This window comes from Bactrocera tryoni, chromosome 3, assembly GCF_016617805.1.
Source record: "Bactrocera tryoni isolate S06 chromosome 3, CSIRO_BtryS06_freeze2, whole genome shotgun sequence".
Taxonomy (NCBI): domain Eukaryota; kingdom Metazoa; phylum Arthropoda; class Insecta; order Diptera; family Tephritidae; genus Bactrocera; species Bactrocera tryoni.
The window spans coordinates 25,155,293-25,176,054 of NC_052501.1; the positions used below are offsets into that span (position 1 = coordinate 25,155,293).

At 32.4% G+C, this 20,762-nt stretch overlaps 1 protein-coding gene across 7 annotated transcripts in view; it reads right to left on the minus strand.

Moving 5' to 3' along the window:
• LOC120772210 (kinase D-interacting substrate of 220 kDa B) overlaps positions 1-20,762 on the minus strand; it is a 92,622-nt gene that overhangs the window by 26,530 nt on the left and 45,330 nt on the right. Inside the window, exon 1 of one of the 7 annotated variants that reach the window (XM_040100686.1) lies at positions 9,297-9,888. The exons of the other annotated variants lie outside the window; for them this stretch is intronic. Coding sequence (XP_039956620.1) covers positions 9,297-9,392 — 96 coding nt within the window. The 5' untranslated portion in view covers positions 9,393-9,888. Of the gene's footprint in view, positions 1-9,296; positions 9,889-20,762 lie in introns of those variants that run through there. 7 annotated transcript variants of the gene reach the window in all.

Genomic DNA, 20,762 nt, shown 5'->3' on the forward strand with positions numbered 1-20,762 from the left:
AGCGACTTTTTTGCCATTCTCAGATCTCAAAAGAATGCTCGCTGGGATGAAATGTTCGTCAAATGAAGAAGTGATCGCCGAAACTGAGGCAAAGGACAAATCATACCACAAAAATGGTATCGAAAAGTTGGAGAGTCGCTATAATCAGTGTATCAGCCTTGAGGGGAACTATATAGAATAAATAAAAACGAATGTTTACAAAAATTTTCCCGTTTACTCACGGCTCGGCTTTGAGTGTCTAATTTGATTGAAGAAATGCATTTTTTAAATAAGCTCGTCAATTTTTAAAGACGAATGTGAACCAGAATTAACTAAAAAACAACAATGTTTTAACAATTCAAGTAATTAGACCATAAAATGTCGCCTTTAACCCACTGTAAATATAAAATCATAAAAAAAATGTTTGTTAATATTTTTTTCACAGGTGAAAATAATTTTCATTTAAGATAATTTTCGTTTATCATATCATTTAACGGTACTGCTCCGCACGATAAATGAAAATGTCTTACAAAAGTAAAAAAAGCGCTTTTTAGCTCAATTAGCGTGTATGGAAATGCCGCAAAAGTAAAACCTTCACTTAAATTACTGCGTATGAGTGTATGTGTGTCTCATTTATGCATGTTTTGCTGCTTTCTGGTAAATTCACACACCCAGCAAGATATGTATGCATGTATGTATGTAAACAGAATTCGGGGATTTTTCTTGAGTGCTGCGCATGAGTTGGTGCAGTTTCTAGAGCGCATGAAAAGCTAACGCCACAAAGCAGTTAAATATTTTACTATTAGCTGCCGCGACGCCAATCGCCAGCGTTAATTAATGATCGCTTGACGCAGAACGCACACGCAACGCTAGCGCGCCTGTGCAGGCAGCTGTCATTTGAACACTTATGCGCATGTGTGTGTGTTAGTTGTAAAATTACCATACTGGCAGTGAGCGGTTTTCAATGAATCCATCGTTTAATCAATGAAAATTATTACAAACAGCTCGCGTTGCCTTTGCGCATGGGTTTTTTCTTTCATTTTATTTTTCTAATAATTTTTATATTTTTCTATTACTGTTAGACGATAAGCGTTTTCACTGTAAAATCAAGTCAACGTTTACGCGCTGTGGGAGATTTTAATTGCAGCTCATATTCTGTTTCTTGTTACATAAATTTCATAAAAGCAGGATTTTCGATTTTTAATTCATCGGAAATCGCAGATGATATTTACAGCTGTGTGTGTGTGTGTATGAATATTTTATGAGTGATTTACTTGCTTGCATTGACTTTGTGCTTTTCTGTGTAAACATTCAAACACGCCGCCTGACCATTTATTATGTATATATACATATGTATATACATATATGATCATTACATTCACACTTGATAAATAATATTATTTTTAATAATTTTATACCTCGGAACATAGTGCGCAGAGTATAATATTTTTGTACATTTGATGGTTATTTTGAGCACATAAAATTGTATATTGAAATTATAGGATGACAAGAAGTTTTCCGGATATTCCGTTTCCGTCCATGCAAGCAATAATTTGAGGAGAAAAATAGAGATGTCTCGAAGAAACTTTGTACACGTGCGTCTTCGCACTCTGAGAAGTGTGGTATTGCAGCTGGTTTACAAAAATGGTATGGTAACTTTTATCTAAAAGTTGTTGAAGCTAACTTTTTAAGCCCCTAGACATCTAATGCGACGACCTCAATGCTCAGTTGGCTGACTTTGTACCAAAGGTTGACTTCTTCATCTTGATTTTGCTCAGTCAGTTTGTATGAGAACTATATGCTATAGTCGTCCGATCGGAGTAATATCTTTGGAGATGGTATAGTTGCTTTGGACAATAATCTATGCTAAATTTCGTGAAGATATCTCGTCAAATATAAAGGATTTCCATACAAGGTCATGATTATGATCGGTCAGTTTGTATGCGAACTATATGCTATAGTCGTCTGATCTGAAAGATATCTATACACCTTGGACAACAATTCATGCTAAATTTCGTGATATCTCGTCAAATAGAAAGGATTTCCACACAAAGTCATGATTATGATCGGTCAGTTTGTATGCGAACTATATGCTATAGTCGTCTGATCTGAAAGATATCTATACACCTTGGACAACAATTCATGCTAAATTTCGTGATATCTCGTCAAATAGAAAGGATTTCCATACAAGGAAATCGGTCAGTTTGTATGGGATATCGGCGGTCCTAACAAAGATACTCTTTTTGAGATGTAAATATCTAAACAAAATTAAGCGGTCATATTTTCTGAGGTATGTTATAGTTAGTTGCGGAAAATGATTGAGATCCATCTTATGATTTTTGTTTCATAGTTAGTTTTATTCCGAATATGTCAGTCAATGTTAGGTAGAAATATTTTCTTAAGCCTACTTTAGGTTAATTCCAAAATTAGCTAAAATCAGACCAGACCTTTTCTTAGCCCCTCGTATACATACTAAAGAGATTTAAAAGTTTTTAGTTCATTCTAATCGTGTACATCGGTCAATATACACATTTAATTTATTTGTAATCGGACCAGACCGTGGTCTAGCTTCCATATGCCAGGTGTACCGGTATGAAGTGGGCGTTAGGATACAAATGTGTTGGTAGGGAACATTCGTTGTGAATGAGCCTTATTTTTTCCATTTGTTTGGCCAATCATATTCAATAAACTTACAGTTATTGACGTAAGAAGAGTAACTGAACTTCATCTGATAACGCAAAGGACTAAAATTGGTCTATGTGTGGTTTTTTGGCTTACCAGATTAACCTTACCTACAGTTATTGAACAAACATCATCATATTTCTATGGGAAAGATCCAAAAGTATGGAAAATGGCTGCCACATGAATTGAATGATGAACAAATGGAAAACCAAAAAAACACTAGCGAAACTTTACTTCAAAGACACGAAGTAAAATCAGTTTTGCATCGAATTGTCACTGGCCATGAAAAATGGATTTATTTAAGGAATGCTAAACGAAGAAAATCATGGGTTAATCCGAGACAAGCATCAACATCGACTGCACAAATAAATCGATTCGGTGAGAAGGCAGTACTTTGTCTTTGGTGAGATTAGAAGGGTTTTGTATATCATGAGCATCTAAATCCTGGTAAAACTGTTAATTATAATCGCTACAGACAACAAATGATCAATTTGAGCCGAACATTGAACGAAAAACTACCAAAATGGGCCGGAAGACACGACAAAGTGTTTTGTTACACGACAATGCACCTGCAAACTTGGCTGGGAGCTGCTTCCCCACTTGCCGTATTCACCAGACTTGGTCTCTTCTGAATTCCATTTGTTTTCATTGGCTGTGCACTTCGATTTCTACGCCGAAGTCGAAAATTGGTTGTCTGATTGGTTTGCTTCAAAAGGCGAACCTTTCTATTGGCATGGTATACACAAATTTCCAGAAAGGTGGACAAAATGTGCAAAAAGCAATGGTCAATACTTTGAATATTTTTTTTACTTTCTCATGCAAAATAAGACTATTTCATTTTCACAAAATAATTAATTTCATACGGGTACACCTGGTATAGGCTTACCGTCCCTCTGTTTGAATTTTTCCTAATATACTATTTTAATTCCGTCACTTTGAGTAAATCGATTATTTTGAACGCTATGTACCCATAATATTTGTAATAAAAAAAACCACATGAATACATAACATCTATTAGTGGGTTACCAATTATGATTGACCAACATTCAAAAATATGTCCCTCTTTTCAATCCCTGCTAAATGCGAGTGCATAAAATATTCGGCCGCTTTCCAACTTGGCTCTTCCTTACTTATTTTGATTGTTTAATTTTCATTGTTTTTTTTGTAAATTTTTTCTCTAATGTATTCGATAAGCCATTTGCGTAGGAGAAACGTGATTTGGCTAATTTGACGCCACATTCAATTGACTAAAATATAAATATTAATTATTATTGACTCTTGAGCAGATGCTTCGATTAGGTCACGTGACAATACTTGCGCAAAAACATGTGTATCAGCGGGTTCAATGTGCAGAGTAAGCATTTCTAAACATTTCCAATTATAATTATGGAAATATACAAATATATATATTATATTTGTCAATAATGCTAATTTCGTGTCATTAGTCACTAAGGAAAATGATTTCAGCGCTTGGCAGGTGTTATGGCGGGGTTTTGTGTGTTTACCGAAGAACTTTTAAAAGTATCAACAAATTTTCCAGTGGCCCAATTATTTTTACACTGTGTGTAATTAGCAGTAGAAAGTTAGTGTTGGATGTCATTTTGGTTTGTAAATGGGACTTCCCTGGCGAAATTGTGGTTTCCAAAATTGTGTGCTCCAAAAATTTTCCATAAAGCGCGTAAGTGATTAAGTTCAGATATATTAATAATACTGTATTCATTTGAATATATATATTTATACATAAGTATGAAGATGACATGATGATAAAGAAATTATTTACTGACATTCTTATTGAAGAAGCTGCTGCTTTAAAAAAACCTTTCGCTTTCGTTGCAAAGGTATGCAAATGGGACATCTTTAAATATATAATTACAGTTAAATGTAATCAATTTTGACACAAACGAATTGCCGTAATACTTGCATACGAAACTAGGGTTGCATTGGCGTGAGTTTTGATGGAAAATTAGGGATTTTCCGATATTAGATCAATATAAGGATAGAAAAATAAACATTTTAAATTAAAAAAGAAAAAATAAGGAGAAAAAATGAAATATGTTAAATAAAAAATACAGCGAGAAAAATTTAATATTTTAAATTAAAAAAAATCAATGTGTTTGGGACATAAGAAGGTTAGTTTACACCAAATTTCGGGCAAGAAAAGATTTTGTGTGTAAAATGTAAAAATAAAAAACTCATACATTTTGGTTATTTGAATCTTTCACATACATTTTGAAGTTATGGGAAAAAATTCCGTACACAAAAGTTATAGACCTTTGCATTACCCACAACATTGCCATGTAACTTTTTTCTATAGGACTGGTAGTTTTGTCGGAAATCGAAGTAAGCCATTCTTAACCCTTAATTTTCAAAATTTAGCCACGCCTCTCTCCTTACTTTTCCGGATCTCAGATCGTCCGAAAATTATTTTTCTCTTAATGTTTGTTATTTTATAATTCACTTCCGATGGGCTTCAACCTACTATGATTTTTTTTTTTAAATTTTGTTACCCGTTTGACGTTTGCAAAATTTCAAAATGATATCTTAAAAACTGAGGGACTAGGTCGTATATATACATGGCTAAATCGACTCAGCTCAACATACTGATCATTTATATATATACTTTATAGGGTATCCACCGCTTCCTTCTGGAAGCCCTGCTCAGGGTATAAAAACAATAAGAAATAATACATTTACTGCATTTTTAGACTGGATTGTCAATCGACAACCCACCGAATGATGCTGACAAATTCATTTCGCTCGATAACTTCATTACCGCTTTTAATCAGCCTAAAGTAGGTATTCTAAATATATGTTTGGTGAAAATCTTTTCTTTGACACATAGAGAATACCTGGTTTAAAAACATCTTAAACAACTCTAAGAACAGATGTAATAAATTTATTGAAGAAGTTAAGCTCATTGCTCAGCAAATTGGAATATGTTCTTAATCTGGGCCACATCTTCCATTCGCAAAAGAATTAGTTCAACGCTGATTACCATACTTTTTCGCTCTTGTACTGCTTTCTTCGCCTTCTATTTGTTCTTTCAATGGATTCAGTGCAAATTACTATTCGCCTTTTTAGAGAAGATAAACAGAAACCTGGCTGCACATGGTATCTTGAATTGACGCCGAAAAGAAGAAACGGCTGGCGCGCTCTTGTTAACTCGGCTATAACCGCGTAGGCGGTGTCTTCGCCAGTAAAGAATAAGAAGAAACTGAAATCGGGAAATTAATTCTACTTTTCAAATTCGGGTGATGCTGGACACGAATTTTGGGTTATCAAACTTAAGTTCTTTGGGCCATGAGCAAATGTCCATGTCTATTTTTTTGATGAAAAATATTTTTTCACAAAACACTCCACCACATAAAAGAGAAGAGCTTAAAATTCTTTTAAAAGTGTATGAACCAAATATTATATATCAAATGACGAGTTAGGCAAATAACTGCGTAAATTGTACATTAATTAAGATAAAAAGTATTATTTATCAGTTGAATTAAGTAAAAATTGGGTAAAAAGCATGAAGAAATGGCTCCCCAAAACAGTCATTCTAAAATTTAATTAAAAGATAAATTAATTGTTAATCACCAAGGAAGCCAACGCATATTTTAACTAAATTTACTGTTGGTAAGAAGATATTATGATTGTTTATGGATATATTTAATATATATACTATATAGTATAATATAGAAAGATATTATTGAGTCAGGTTACAAAAATACGATATTGTCTGATGACCTCGGGTTCATTCAGCTTAGTTTCATAACTGAAAACATTTTCTTGTTTATTCTCCTTAAGTATTCTTAAACAATATCGTTTCACCATAGAACGTTTCTGAACGCGGATGAAAATAATTACTTGTTGGGTTTCTATGTTTGTGAATAAACAAGAAAATAGTTTCAGTGATAAGTCGAATGAATCTGAGAACCACCCTGATGATTGCTATTCTTATGAACGGAATCGTCGGGTCAGTAGGTCATGTAAACACAGTTTCGATCGTATGAAAATTAAACATTACACAAACCGTTCGAAACCATATATGCGAGTTAACACAAAAAAGGCTCATAAACCGAATTTTCATTTGCGAAAAGCAGCTGAATTGCAACAAATTCGAGCGATTTCCGAAGCGGATGGTTAATGATGATGAAAAGTGGACAACGTCAAGCGAAAACGGTCCGGGTGAATCGCGGTGAACCATCGCAAAGGGTGGTCAAGGGGATTGGCTTTATTATCTACACTGAGCTGTTCCCCTACGGATAAACTCTTAACTCAGAATTGTATTGTTAACAATTGTATCGACTGAAAGAAGTAACCGCTCAAAAGCTGTTAGCTTCGGTTAACAGTAGTACTGTGTGCCATCAAAAGACTAGGTTACACAAATGGATAGTGACTCGCCAGAAACTCCAGGAGCTTGCTTGGGAGGTTCATATGCCTCACCTTACAGTCTGAACCTGTCACCATGTGAGTTCTACCGGTTCTGCCTTGGACGAATGATTTTGTTGGTAAAAATTCCCCCCAAGATAAGCTGGTAAAAATAGACTATCCCAGTATTTTGACGGAAAGGAACGAGGGTTTCTATGAGACTGGCGTTATGAAATTTCTTTCAAAATTATAACAAATTATCGAACAAAACGGTGCATATTTAACACAAATCTGATCATTCTAACTATGCTAAATATAACCTTCAATATAATAATAATAATAAAATAACGTATTTTTTTTACTAGACCTTATACAAAAAATCAACATTAAAGGGTTGCGATCGGTATATGGAACTGTTGTGATTCTTAAAACAGTGCTCAAATCTCACTATGATGCTTCCGGAGAAGAAAAATTAACTAAAAGATAAATAAAATTAGTGTGATCTAGAAACACAAAAACCATTAAATCAAGTTGAGATTTAAACAAACTTATTAGAGATATGGACAAATAAAGGATGTTTAAGTTGCGCTCTGAAGAATTTTAAAAATAACCTCTATAAATTTATTAAAAATTATTTATGTGAGTATGTACTTCTTACCAAAAAAAAAAAAGAAATACAAAACCAAAAGTGATGAATGAAATAAAATATATTGCATAAAACAATTCACAGGTTTTTTCGAACTTTTTGTGCATTTTTGTCTTACTGTCTTGCTTTCGCGTCTTTTTGATTTCTCCCTTAGTTGTTAAATTTTTTTTTTACATAACTGATATTGTGTACTTAAAGGAAGTACTTAAGCCATAATATGTCATATGTTTGATTTTCATTTGTTTAATCATCATCAGCTGGGCCTCACGCAACAATAAAGATATATGATAACAATAAGTATGTATATTTCATTAAATTTCCGGATATGCATTTAAAAATTTACAAAAACAAACCAAAAAAATTAAAACGTGTTTTTATTTTTAGTAAGCGCAGAATGAATTTAAAATTGAAAACACAAAAAGGAAAGAGAACAAAAAAAAGCGTAAAAAGGTAAGAACGACAAACAAAAATTGAGTAATAATGCTTATTTTAAAAACGAGATAAATCGAGTTTTTGCTTTTTTGAAAATAATATTAAAAATCTTTGATAAAAATTTTGAATAAATTTTTCATAGAAAAAAATTTTAGTGAAAATGGTCGTTTTTGCCCGTAAATACCCCGTTAATATCATTATTAAATTGTTAAAAATGTTAGTATTTCTATACATTTTTTTACATTTAACACTAAAAATCAAGAATTTTCAATTTTCAACTATATTTGCCACTTAAAAAAAAATAAATTTTTTAGAATGATATATATATACATTTTTTATATTATCTTCACCATTAAAAAACCAAGATTTAAAAAAAGAATAAAAATATGTTTTCTATAACACTGAAATTTGCAGTATATTAAATTAATATTATAGATTTTAGAAATTTTTTCACACAATTTGAAGTTAGTAAATCGATTTTTGTAAATAAAATTTAAAAAAAAAAAAAACACTTTTTTTGAAAATTTTAAATTTTAGAAATTTGTATATATTAAAACAAAATATTTTTAATAAATAAAAAAGTTGAAATCTGTTAAAAAAAAAATTAAATAAAATATTTTAGAATTTTCGCTAATTTGTTTAAAATATGCTTGCAACTAAAAAATTGAATGAAATTATTTTTTTTAAAACACTGAAATGCAATTTTAGTTTGATAAATTAATATTATAGAAATTTGTATCAATTGTTTTCACAATAATTTTAATTAAAAAAAAAACAAATTTGTTAAAAAAAAAATTTATAAAATACGCTTGGATTTCATATTTAAGACATTTTGGAAAATTTTGTTTTTAATATTTTTTTTTTAATTTTATATTTTAAAAATCCATCTCCACTACTTCTCACTAAAACGCAGCGCTGCAATTTAAATATAAATAAATTTGAACACACACTCGCACACTTTGGCGTCATTGTTGTGAGAAAACACTGTTATCTGCGCTTGTAATTTACGTCTATTTGTTGCTTGCGCAGCAGAATAAATAAACAAATAATAAATAAATTTAAAAATCTTAAGTTTTTGTACACTTTCCGCTGAAAATGTTGCCAGCAGCAAACGCACGTAGTACAAACAGACACATAAATATAGTATGAAAGCTTAAACTCCAACTACAGAATAGCTTATAAATGTAAATATACTAACATTTTTCGTTTTCTTACGAGTCGGCGAACGTAAATTATTCAGACTTAGACGCGATGCGCTCAGAATTAGCTCATCCAAACTCTTTGACAACTTCATGCTAAGTGTGGTGCCTGCAGCGCACCGCTTTTACAATAAATTAGTTTAAATTAAAAAATATGCAGCACACTTTTACGTGCGTATGTATGTGTGTTTAGACACTATTCGATATTTGTACACCAATCGAAAGTGTCAAATGAGTGGCAAGAAGTGTCAAATGTCTCCTACTTAGCGTAGAGTTTCAGGCGCGATAAGGATGTGTACTCGTAAATGATGAGCACTTTTTGGGTTTTCCACGAAAAAATGTATTAAAAACTATGCGCGTTGTTGTTGTTGAGTTGATAGTGAAATTATCTTAACAAAAACACTTGAGTTGATGATGGCATACAAATTCGTTAATTTAGTGATAATGCATGAATATTAATATTCCTGTTTTTGTTAGCACACTGCTGTTTGTTTGTAAATATGCGTGTGTATGTGTATACATGTTTGGCAGCAATTGTAGAAGCATGCATGTTTTATAAACATTTTGAGTATTCTGTTTTTTATTTTGCTTTTAGAATATTTTTTTTGTTGTTTCTAAATTTTTTTTTATATGAGATTTATATTTTTTTTTTATTTTTTTATTAAATTTCTTTTAATTTTTATGTCTTTTCGTATATTTTTATAGCAATGCGAATTTGTCGTCACTCTGTTTAATTAGCAATAATTTTTTTAGATGCTTGGCGCACAAACACAAACACACATAAAATACATATGTGTGTGTGTTTTTCGCGATAAAAACTATTGAAAATTAAATTCACGCTAAATTTTTGTACGAGTGAGTTTTATACTATTTTTAGAATATCACAGAGATTTCTTATATTTTTTATGCTTCTGATTGTAATTATATTTTTATTTATTTATTTTTTTTATTATTAAGATTAAAATTTTTTTTATTTTTTCTTTTTGTTTTTAATTGTGATTATATTTTTATTGTAACCTTTTTTTGATATATATTTTCTTTTTAAATTGAATATTTTTTAATATATATAATATATGTACATATATCTTTTATTTAAATATTTTTTTTACGTTTTCTTGTTATATTTGTATTTAAAATGTTACTTATTTATTTTTCTAATTTAGGAAATATTTGTAATTTAAACATTTTTTGTAATTTTCCTTTTTGTTTTTAATTGTAATTATATTTTTATTATAACTTTTTCAATTAATTTTTTTTTTTTTAAATATATATTTTTTAATATTTTGTTACTTTTTAAATTTTTAATTATTTATTTTTTATTTAATATTATCAATTTAAAATTTTTAATTTTTTATTTAATTTCCTATTACAATTTATTATGATTATAAATAATAATTTAGTCTTTAGTAATTTCTTTTATATAATAATATACATATGTATGTACGTATACACATTTATTTTTAGATTAAAATTTTTCTTCTTATGATTTCTTGTTGTATTATTTCTTATTAAATTTTTTAATTTAAATATATTTTTTTATTTAAATTTTTATACATTTTGTACATTTATTTTTTACATTTTTGAAATACTTTTAATTTTTTATTTATATTTTTATTTAATAGTATTATTTTACAATTTTTTCCTTTTTTAATTTAATTTTATTAAATTATTTATTATTAAAATTTATTATTATTACTTATAATAATTTATTATTATCTATTATAAAACATAATTGATTATTGTGTTTTTTGTATATTATTATTATTTTTCTTTAATAATTATTTTTATATATGTATAAATGTACACAAATTTATTTTTATTTTTATAATTTTTTTATTTTTTATTGTATTATATTTTTATTTAGATTTTTATGTATTAGTTTTTTATTTTTTTTATTTTTTTTGAAGTTTTTTTTATATTTTTTCTTGTTATTTTTGTATTTAAAATTTTATTTTTTTCTAATTTGTGAATTATTTTTAACTATTTATTTTTTTATTCAATATTGTTTCTTTACAATGGTTCTTTGTTTGTATCTTATTATTAGTTTTCTTTAGTAATTTTTTTATATATAAATATACATAAATATGTATAATGCATACATTTAGTATGTATAATAAATTTATTTTTATATTTAAATTTTTTTTTAATTTTTATTATAATTTTATTTTTTAATTTTTCTTATATTTATTTTTTAATGTTTATTTGTTTTTTAATAAAATTTTTTTATTCATTTTGTTTTAATTTTTAATTTTTTTTTCATTATATATTAATTTTCTATAATTTTGTATGTTTTTTTCACTTCGTATCAAAGAATAAACAAGAAGTTTGACGCGTATGTATGTCTCCAAAAAATTGTTTAAATATAAACACACTCAATCTTAATCAGCAAAGAGATCAGCTATTGATTAACATTTTGCTCTTGTATGTCAAAATAAAAAGAAAAACAAGCCAAAACCGAAAAGCGAAGAAGGCGCACGCCCGCGCGTTTATTACACGTTACACACAGCACACAACGAGTGCCAAGAATCTCGTCGACAAACGCGAAGTAGCAAACAGAAACCGTAGGGCGCGCGCTGACGATTGTCTACTACTATTAACTTGGCCTTTTGCTTAGCGACTGACTAACTGATTCAATGGAGATTTCAATGCGCGACGATTTCAACAAAACGCTGAATTCGCTGCTGATATCAAACGGTGATAAAGATGAAGGAAGAGATGCGTTACTACACACCCACACACACATTCAGACAGCCAGCCAGCCACAGTCAGCTGCTGGTGTTGTTGCTGTATGGCGCTCACCAAACGCCAAGCGTTTGCACTGGGCTTAAAGCGTCAAGCGGCGGTGAGTTTGCACACCGAAGTGGCATTACTTGTTATTCTTACAAGACTCAAGTGTTGTTGTTTTTATTGTTGCTGCTATTGTTGTTGTCAACAGCAGTTGTAGCTGTGCATGTGCAGTGTAATTCTTGATAAGAAGCGATGAGCAGCAGCTTCAGCTGCGACAGCACTGCGCTCGCATTGTTGCTGTTGTTACTGTCATTTGTACAGTGTGCCGAGTTACAACACACTCGGAAGCGAAACTCGTAAATTTGTGATGTAAATAATTTGTATAAAGTTTTATGAGTCGCTCACTTTTCATCTGAAGCGCGAAATAACTGTATTTAATCGGGTTACTGGTTTTCACCTGGAACAGTTAGTTTGAACCCAAACAGATATTTATTTATATAAGCGAGCAAAGAAAGTAAAAAATGTTTAAAATTAAAAAAAAAATTAATAAAGAAAAAAAATAAAAAATAAAAATTAATAAAGAAAAAAATTAAATTAAAAATATATAAAAAAATTCGTACAACAATACAAACAAAAATTAAAAAAAATATGAAAATTTTCAAATGCTGAGCGGTTACATAATAATTGAAGATGAGTAACAATAGTGAAACCAAAAAAAAGAACAAAATGAAAATACAAAAATGTAAGAACATTAAATAAAGAAAAATTAAAAAAAAAGCTGAGTAAAAAAATAAACATTATTTGAAAAAAGTAAAAAACAAAACTAAAGGATATAAATAAAATATAAATGTAAAAATAAAAAAAAACAATTTAAATAAGGAACAAATATAAAAAAAATTATTAAAAAAATAAGTAAATTAATTAAACAAATTAAAAAAATTAAGTAAATCAATTAAACACAAATTAAAAAAAAATAATAATTATAAGAAAACAAAAGAAGAAAAAAATTTAATACTTATGTAGCCTAAATTTTCTTTAAATTCAAATAAATTTTTCTCAACATCTGGCAACACTAGTTTCAGTAAAGTACAAAATAGTTAAAAGTTAGTTTTTATAAAATTGAATTGCACAAACAATTGTCGTTTTACTACAAAAAAACGTTAAGCGCAAATTTGTATGCTCTCTCATAGGGCTATTGTCATCTGTCGATATTTTACACTCTACACTCTCGTCATACTCATAAGTGCTGTTATCTATGTAATTATATCGTTCTCGAATAATTTTGTAAAAAGAAGAAGAAAAGTATAAGTGTTAGGTCTTAATAATGAAACCTAAGCTGAGCCTCGGATTATGTTTCGCACAAATAAGGAATGTGCGACGAATCTTGTTGACAATTAAGCGTAACTTTTCCAATTGTTTTTGCTTACATCTTTATTTGAGTAATTTCTATGTACAGGATATCTTTTTGGATTATTTTATTTGTAAGTGAATTTTTCCGATATTAGAAAGATTATGTTGTCATTCAGAGAGGAATTCAAAAAATCAGAGATTCTCGAAATCGGAGCTAATGCCCCTAACATTTCTGTGTGGCAAAAACGTGGATTTAAAATTTATGCTTAGAGTCGGAAGCTGCAATTCAGCACCTTATTTTTGCTGAACTAATAAATGCGAGGCAATGCCAGGTAGAAGTAATGAAATGACGATTATGCCATTAGTTTCCGTTAAGTTTGTTCAGTTATGGGAAATGTCCGGTTATGATGGCTGTCCATATTGGGGAATTTCATTGTATGTGAACAGGCATGGACAGCTGGTTTAGAACGCTCTAATTAATGCGAATATACTATTCTATTATTACAACGGAGTTATGGCAGGAGTAGAAGTTCCCGCAAGTGAAAAAAATTCTCTGAGCGCCATTCACTTGGGAGAAACGATCCTTTTATATATGGCTCAAACAGCTCACGACTTCCGGTCTTAGACCAAGTATCCTCTGGGTAGTGAAAAAAACATCTGTTTTAAGGCGAGCTGAAGTGAGTAGGGAATCATCCCTTCCCAGGGCGCTGGGATTGGAATCCGCCACGTAAAAAAACGCTCTCAATGAAAAGGAAACAACAACCTCGGATGAGAGGAACAAGATAATACAAAAAGAAAATATTCTGAAGAAGGAACTAAATGTGGTAAATACAATATAAATTTCAATTTTATTATATAAAATTTTGTTTAAGAAACGCGAGTTACCGCACGAAAGGAAAATATGTGCTCTCACCTAGTTCTTTTAGCAAGAATAATGTAGATATTATACGCACATTAAGCTCTATGAATAACTCCATTTCATTCATTCATTGTGACCTCAAAAAAGTGCTATCACAAGTTTAATATTGATTCTGATCTCATTGGAATGAGGAGTTCATTTGTATATTCTAATGAATCATTGTTGATTTTTCAGTTTGTAATGTGTTATTAAAACAGAAAAATACTTTAAAGAAGGTCATTTTCTAGATAAGCACTCTCTGAACTTTAGCACATTTATTTATATGACGTACAAATATATTTTATTGTTTATATAGTAGGAGGAATTTTATCGAGACATTAAAGAAACTGTTTGTATGAAAACCAATGTTGTTTCTATTGGATTATTTTAGGAGAGATTCTGAAACGAATCTTAAAAAAAACTGCGTTAGAATCATGATGTAGCTAGAACGCTAGAAACTTGCATGAGTAGTCTTAAAAACATCTGGCAACACTGTTGACGAATGTTCCACTTAATTTATATTAAAATGCCGAATTTACAGTTATATAATAATAAACGAAATGTTTTTTTTTTTTTTGAAACCTCAGTGAACTCTGCAATTCCTTTAGTTTCTTCTCTCTTTAGAAATATTTTGTATTGTGTTTTTTTGCACATAATGGCCTTAAGGTGTCTTCCGTAAAGTGTGTTCGTGTAATTTATTTTTAATGTTTACGCAAATGTTTTGGTTTCATTGTCAAAAAAATATTGAAAAAAACCGAAAAAAAATTAATAAAAATAAAATCGAAACAAAAAACAGTTCTTCTGCAAAACAAAAAAAAAAGTATTAATAAAAAAATTTATACAAAAAAAATTAATAATTATATGCAAAAATCAATAATAATTATACTATTTCAATAAAGAACAATTATTTTACGACAAAAAAATATTTATGTTAGCATATGGCCAACAGCAAAGAACTAAGAATTACGCTAATTAAAATTTTATATTTTTTATTATTATATTTTTTAACTTAACTTTAATTGACTTTTTTGGGAGCTTACAAGTTTCTAAAAATAATAAGAACTTCCATATATTTAATCACAATAAAATAACGCATAATAATTTTTATTCAACGAGATAAGTAATGAGCTTCATGATCGAAGATCGCTCAAAGCGGATGGCTCTGAAAATGTCTTTCTGTGAATTTTATCGGAAGTCACATAATTAGTCATTTCTTTTTAATCTTTCAATTATCTTCCTTTCCTTAAACCACAAAACCACTGTATACCTTTAAATTTATGCTCATCAAACAGTAAACCCCCCATCACTGAAGTTATGGGAAGTTCTGAACTTTATTATTATCATATCACAATAAATGACGTGGGTAAAATATGACATTTAACTCATCTTTCGGGGCAAAAATTGCATGAGGTTATAGAGTTACGGTTGTTAGTCATAAGAAACATATCTAAAACCAACTGATATCATCTAAGAACAAGAAAAAAGCAAATAAATGGACTACTAAGGGAGAAGTTGCCTAAGAAAAGATCAGGACTAAAGTTTTTTACATAATTATGTAATACTTGTAGTATGAACTACTACGTGATTTTTTATGGATTGGTATCATATGAGGCGATAGACACTCAAACTATTTATATAAATAAGAGAGAGAGACAACGCGACAAAGGGGACAGAGACCTTTAAAAATCCGGACTAAAGATTTGGAACGGAAAGAATAAAGGGTTTGTGATATATATCCGAGGTTTTTATAGGAACTGGCGGAAATATATAATATGCTTAAATATCTCACTATGGAATGGCGTTGCTTATAAAGAATACTGAATAAAATACTAAATAGGTTAAATGTGAAGTAATACATTCTGGTCACATGGAATTCACGTGGAATGCCAGTCTTCACTACCTTCCACTTAAGAGATTTGGGGTAAATACCTTATTAGACTCGCTGCTTCAGAAGCGATTTGGAGGAAATTTCCAATAAAACTGAAAACACGTTTGGAGATATTATTGAAGAATGTGGTCATGTGTAGAAGTACACGCAAGTGAGGAAAATTCTCAGAGTGACCTTCACTTGGTTGGCCAGAACCGATTATTTTACATATGGCTAAAGCGGCTCACGACTGCCGGTCTAAAATGAGAATGCGAATCATCTCTACGAGAGTTGTGCTCTAGTTTTTGGTGTTACGTGTTTTCGAGACAAAGGTTCTGCGGAAGATTTATGGTACTTTGCGCATTGGCAACGGCGAATACCGCAGTCTAGGGAACGAGATATACGACGATATTGACATAGTTCAGCGAATTAAGAGACAGCGGCTACGCTGGCTAGGTCATGTCGTCCGAATGGATGAAAGCACTCCAGCTCTGAGAGTATTCGACGCACTAACCGCAGGGGCAAGCAGAGGAAGACGAAGATCTCTACTTCATTGCAAAGACCTGGTGGATAGTCTAGCTTTAAGTCATACATTTTTCGTAGAGATCATCTCACAACTCTGAATTAATAGTAGGTTAGGTCCATTGTGATGCCCAGAACTCTTAGGTTTGGATCAAAACGACCGTCGCATATCTGCAAAGCCCCTACATCCAGACACAAAATTTACTCGGGAGAGACCAATAGATCCATCGTCTGTGTATTAAAAGTATATCGTAATAAATCTGAGTTCTTTCAAGTCACAAAGAATCTAGTTTTTACCCATATTTAATGCCATTTGCCACACAGTGCGCCCATACTTTGTAGAACGACATGCGCTAAGCGTTTTGTTGGCATTTATGTAATACAATGCGGAAAAATTTGTCTCGCGCCAGCGCTGCGCTCATCTAAGTCAACTGAGCGCAATGATGGGCGCTAAGGGAGATGATGGCTGATTGCATGTGCGGGTGGGTGCGTCGCTCGATGGCGCTGATATATTGTCGACTGAGCGCAGCAGAGCAATCGGTTAAGTGCTGGCTGGTGGCGAATGTGGAAATTCTAAGTACAAAAGTGTATATAGTATAATAGTTACTAGTATCTTTTTAAGTATCTTGCATGAGCACGCAAAGCAAACGAACGCGAAGAAATGACGCGTGGAAAAGTAAACAACTAAGCGCGCGCGCACATACAGACGCACTGGCATATGTGTGTAGACGCGCGCATTTTCCGAGTGTAGTAAATTTCTGCAAATAACTACCAATAATAGCAACAACAATAACTTTAGTTGCACTTTGTGTGCAAAGCAGTGTTTTTGTCCACTCCAACGACAATTTGATTGGCGCTGCCGCGGTGCTGTCAGGCGATTGTTGTTGTGGCAGACGGCGCTGTTACAATTGACGCAACCAACCAAAGTGGCACAATTACGCACACACACACACACGTCAATTATAATGCGCTTGTGAGCGCGCGCGCCTGCATAGTGCAAAAGCAGGAAAAAAACGCGCACGATAATACCGTTAGACCACGCGTGGCCACCGCGCCGAATGCATTCACATAAAATTGACCTTCGACATTTGCCAAATGCAATCGAACTGAGTGTGCTGGCGATTAAAGAGTTACTTTCAATGGCAAGCATTTTGCAAAAGTACAAACGCGCGTCGCCAACGAAATCCACGTTCACCAAGCGCGCAATGATGACTTCCTTATAAAACAACAGTTGAGCTAAATGGCAAATTAATTACTTTTATTTTACTTCAGTTTTAATGAGCAACCGTACTTCTATTTATAACACAAACAACGCGCAAACAACAATAACAACAACACCAATAATTGCAGCAACAGCAAAAAAATACCAAACATATTGCATCTCAGATTTTCATTGATACGCGCTAAATCAACGCGTCGCAACAGGCGGACGAAAAGTATGGCGCGGCGCGGCGCGTTCGCCTTTCGAGCGCCAAATCGCATTGCTATAAATGACAGAGGAAAAAACAAAAAGCACACATAACACACACTAAACAACACAGTCGAATAATAACAACTTTAATAACAGTAATCACACTGATTATGCCGGACGGCAAAACGTTTCGTTGACAATAGCCGCGCCGCGTTCGTCAATTCGACAAAATAAACGTTTGTGGTGCGCAAACGCGTCTTGACCGCTGCGATACGTTGTGACCGTTGGGGTGCGCGCGCGATGACTGCGTTGCAGAAACGCTTGGCCACTCTGTGGTGCTTGCACTGCTTGCTGACCAACAAGCGAAAGAAAATTGCAATTGAAGCAGCAGCTGTTGCCTGCTAAATCGTGGCGTCGTCGTGAGAGAGCGCTAAGCGAAGCCAACAGGCTTAGTTGGCCTGGGCGCGCGGGCTAGCGAGCGTCCCAATGCGAGGCGCATTCAACACACGCTTTGTAGTTTTCCACTGCCGCCACTGCATTTTAATGGTTGGTTGTTGAGAAAACAAATGGTTTTCTTATTTCAGCAATTTTGTTTTTGTAAGTGTGTGCTTCTAAGCAGTGAGCGGTATAGGTGTGCTGAGCGTCTCTTCAACAACGCTAGCGATGGTTATTAAGGCGCAAATATACCTTTTTCTTTAGCACAATTCTGCATTTAATTTAATGTCTTTTTATCTCAGTCGCTAATGCGCAACAATGCGCTGTGGGGGCTTAACCTTCAAGTGGTTTCTGGCGCTTATAACTTTGCTAAATAATTTACAGAGGTTCCTTTCCAATATTAGTACTCTATAATTTTAAACTTGACAATCTTTAAGTTCGGGATATACTTGTATGTAGCGCAATACCTTTTCTGAGTTGATCTTTTTGGCGGCTGTTTCTGGATTTATACTCAGTTTGGTCTGTTATCTTATAATAAACAGACTTACTCCATAAGCTCAATATATCAAAATAATGGTTAAGTTCGCGAGTTGCATATAATATACGATTTACATAATCGCCCAGCGGAGTCAGTAACTCAAGCAACCATGGATCGGTTTCGCATCACGTTCACTCTAGTGGACACTGCACATCCGCAGAGACGCCGAACAGTGCGCACCGAAGACGCTGTTGCAGCTGCGGGGCACAGTTTCCAAGAAGATCCGAAAGAACTTATGTGGCCTTCACTTTATGGAAGATTTTGCGGAAGCTTATTGATTTGCGGGGTTACAAAATAAAGGTCGTGTATGAATTGAAGCCGAACGACCATCAAGTGCGTCGCATGTTTGGTGAATGCGTTCAAAACAAGATGGCCACCGTTTCTGATTTTCACAAGAAAATTTTAATCAGCGGTGAAGCTCACTTTTGGTTAAATGGGTGATGTTGAAACCCCGTTACATCTTCAATAAGTCACTGTTTGGTGTGCTATATGAGCAGAGAATATATTTCTTCAAAAAAGAAGGGAATTGAAGACCTGGAAGCTTCACCGGTGTCAAAATGGTAGACTGATACAATAAATGAATTACTCTTAATGGAGGTTATGTCGAAGAGTAAGGTCACATTTGTCCAGAATAGACAAGGAAGCAAAGCAAATGGAACTGGTAGTGAAAGAGGGCAAGAGAAATATCTCCTGTCATCAAACAAACAGTCGTCGCACTTGCGGCTTGGCTCCTACATCTTTGTTGACAGTCATCACTTCGAAGTCGAAGAATTCGTCTATCTTGGAACCAGCATTAACACCAACAAGGAATTCAGTCCCGAAATCGAAAGCAGAATAACTCTTGCCAACAGAAGTAAAGTCCTCTCTCGACGAACAAAGACTAAACTATACAAGTCACTCATCATCCCCGTCCTACTATATGGTGCAAAGGCATAGACGATCACAACATCTGAGGAGTCGGCGTAACGAGTTTTCGAGAGAAAGGTTCTCCTGAAAGATTTATGGCTGTACGAGATATACGATGACACTGACACTAGTTAAGCGAACTAAGAGATAGCGGCTACGCTGGCTAAATCATGTCTTCCGAATGGATGAAAACACTCCAACTCCGGGAATCAGAGGAAGAGGAAAACCTCCACTCCGTTGGAAAGACCAGGTGAAGAAAGACTGACTACACTTGGAATCCCTAACTGCGCTAAATAGCGAAAAGGAAGAACGAAATATATGCTGGTAAACTACGAACACGAGTTAAACGACTTGTAAACAGTTCCATTTGCTAGTCAAAACTTAATTAGTTTTTTGTCAGTGACAGATAGGATTTAGATCAGCTGATTTGACAGAGACTGACAACTTTTTCCATTCACTATAGTAAACAGTGTTTAAATGAATAGCATTGTCATACTGATAGCCATTGATTCATGACATTTAAATACGAATTTAATGCAGTAAATTTTTAAGGTTCAACTAAGGGTTAGGTTTGTTTTGATCACGAACTTGGCATCGTTAGATTTAATGCTGGGTAGACATTTTAGTTAACAACAAAGAACAATGACCAAATTGGACTGCTGCAAGGGATAGTGAAATATTTTTACTACTGGAGGCATTTATGAAAAAGTATTGGTATAAATTTATGAATGAATATACAAAAAATAATATAAATAATCGGAATAGCAAAAAAAAAAAAAAAAATAAATAAATAAAAAAAAAAAAAATAAAA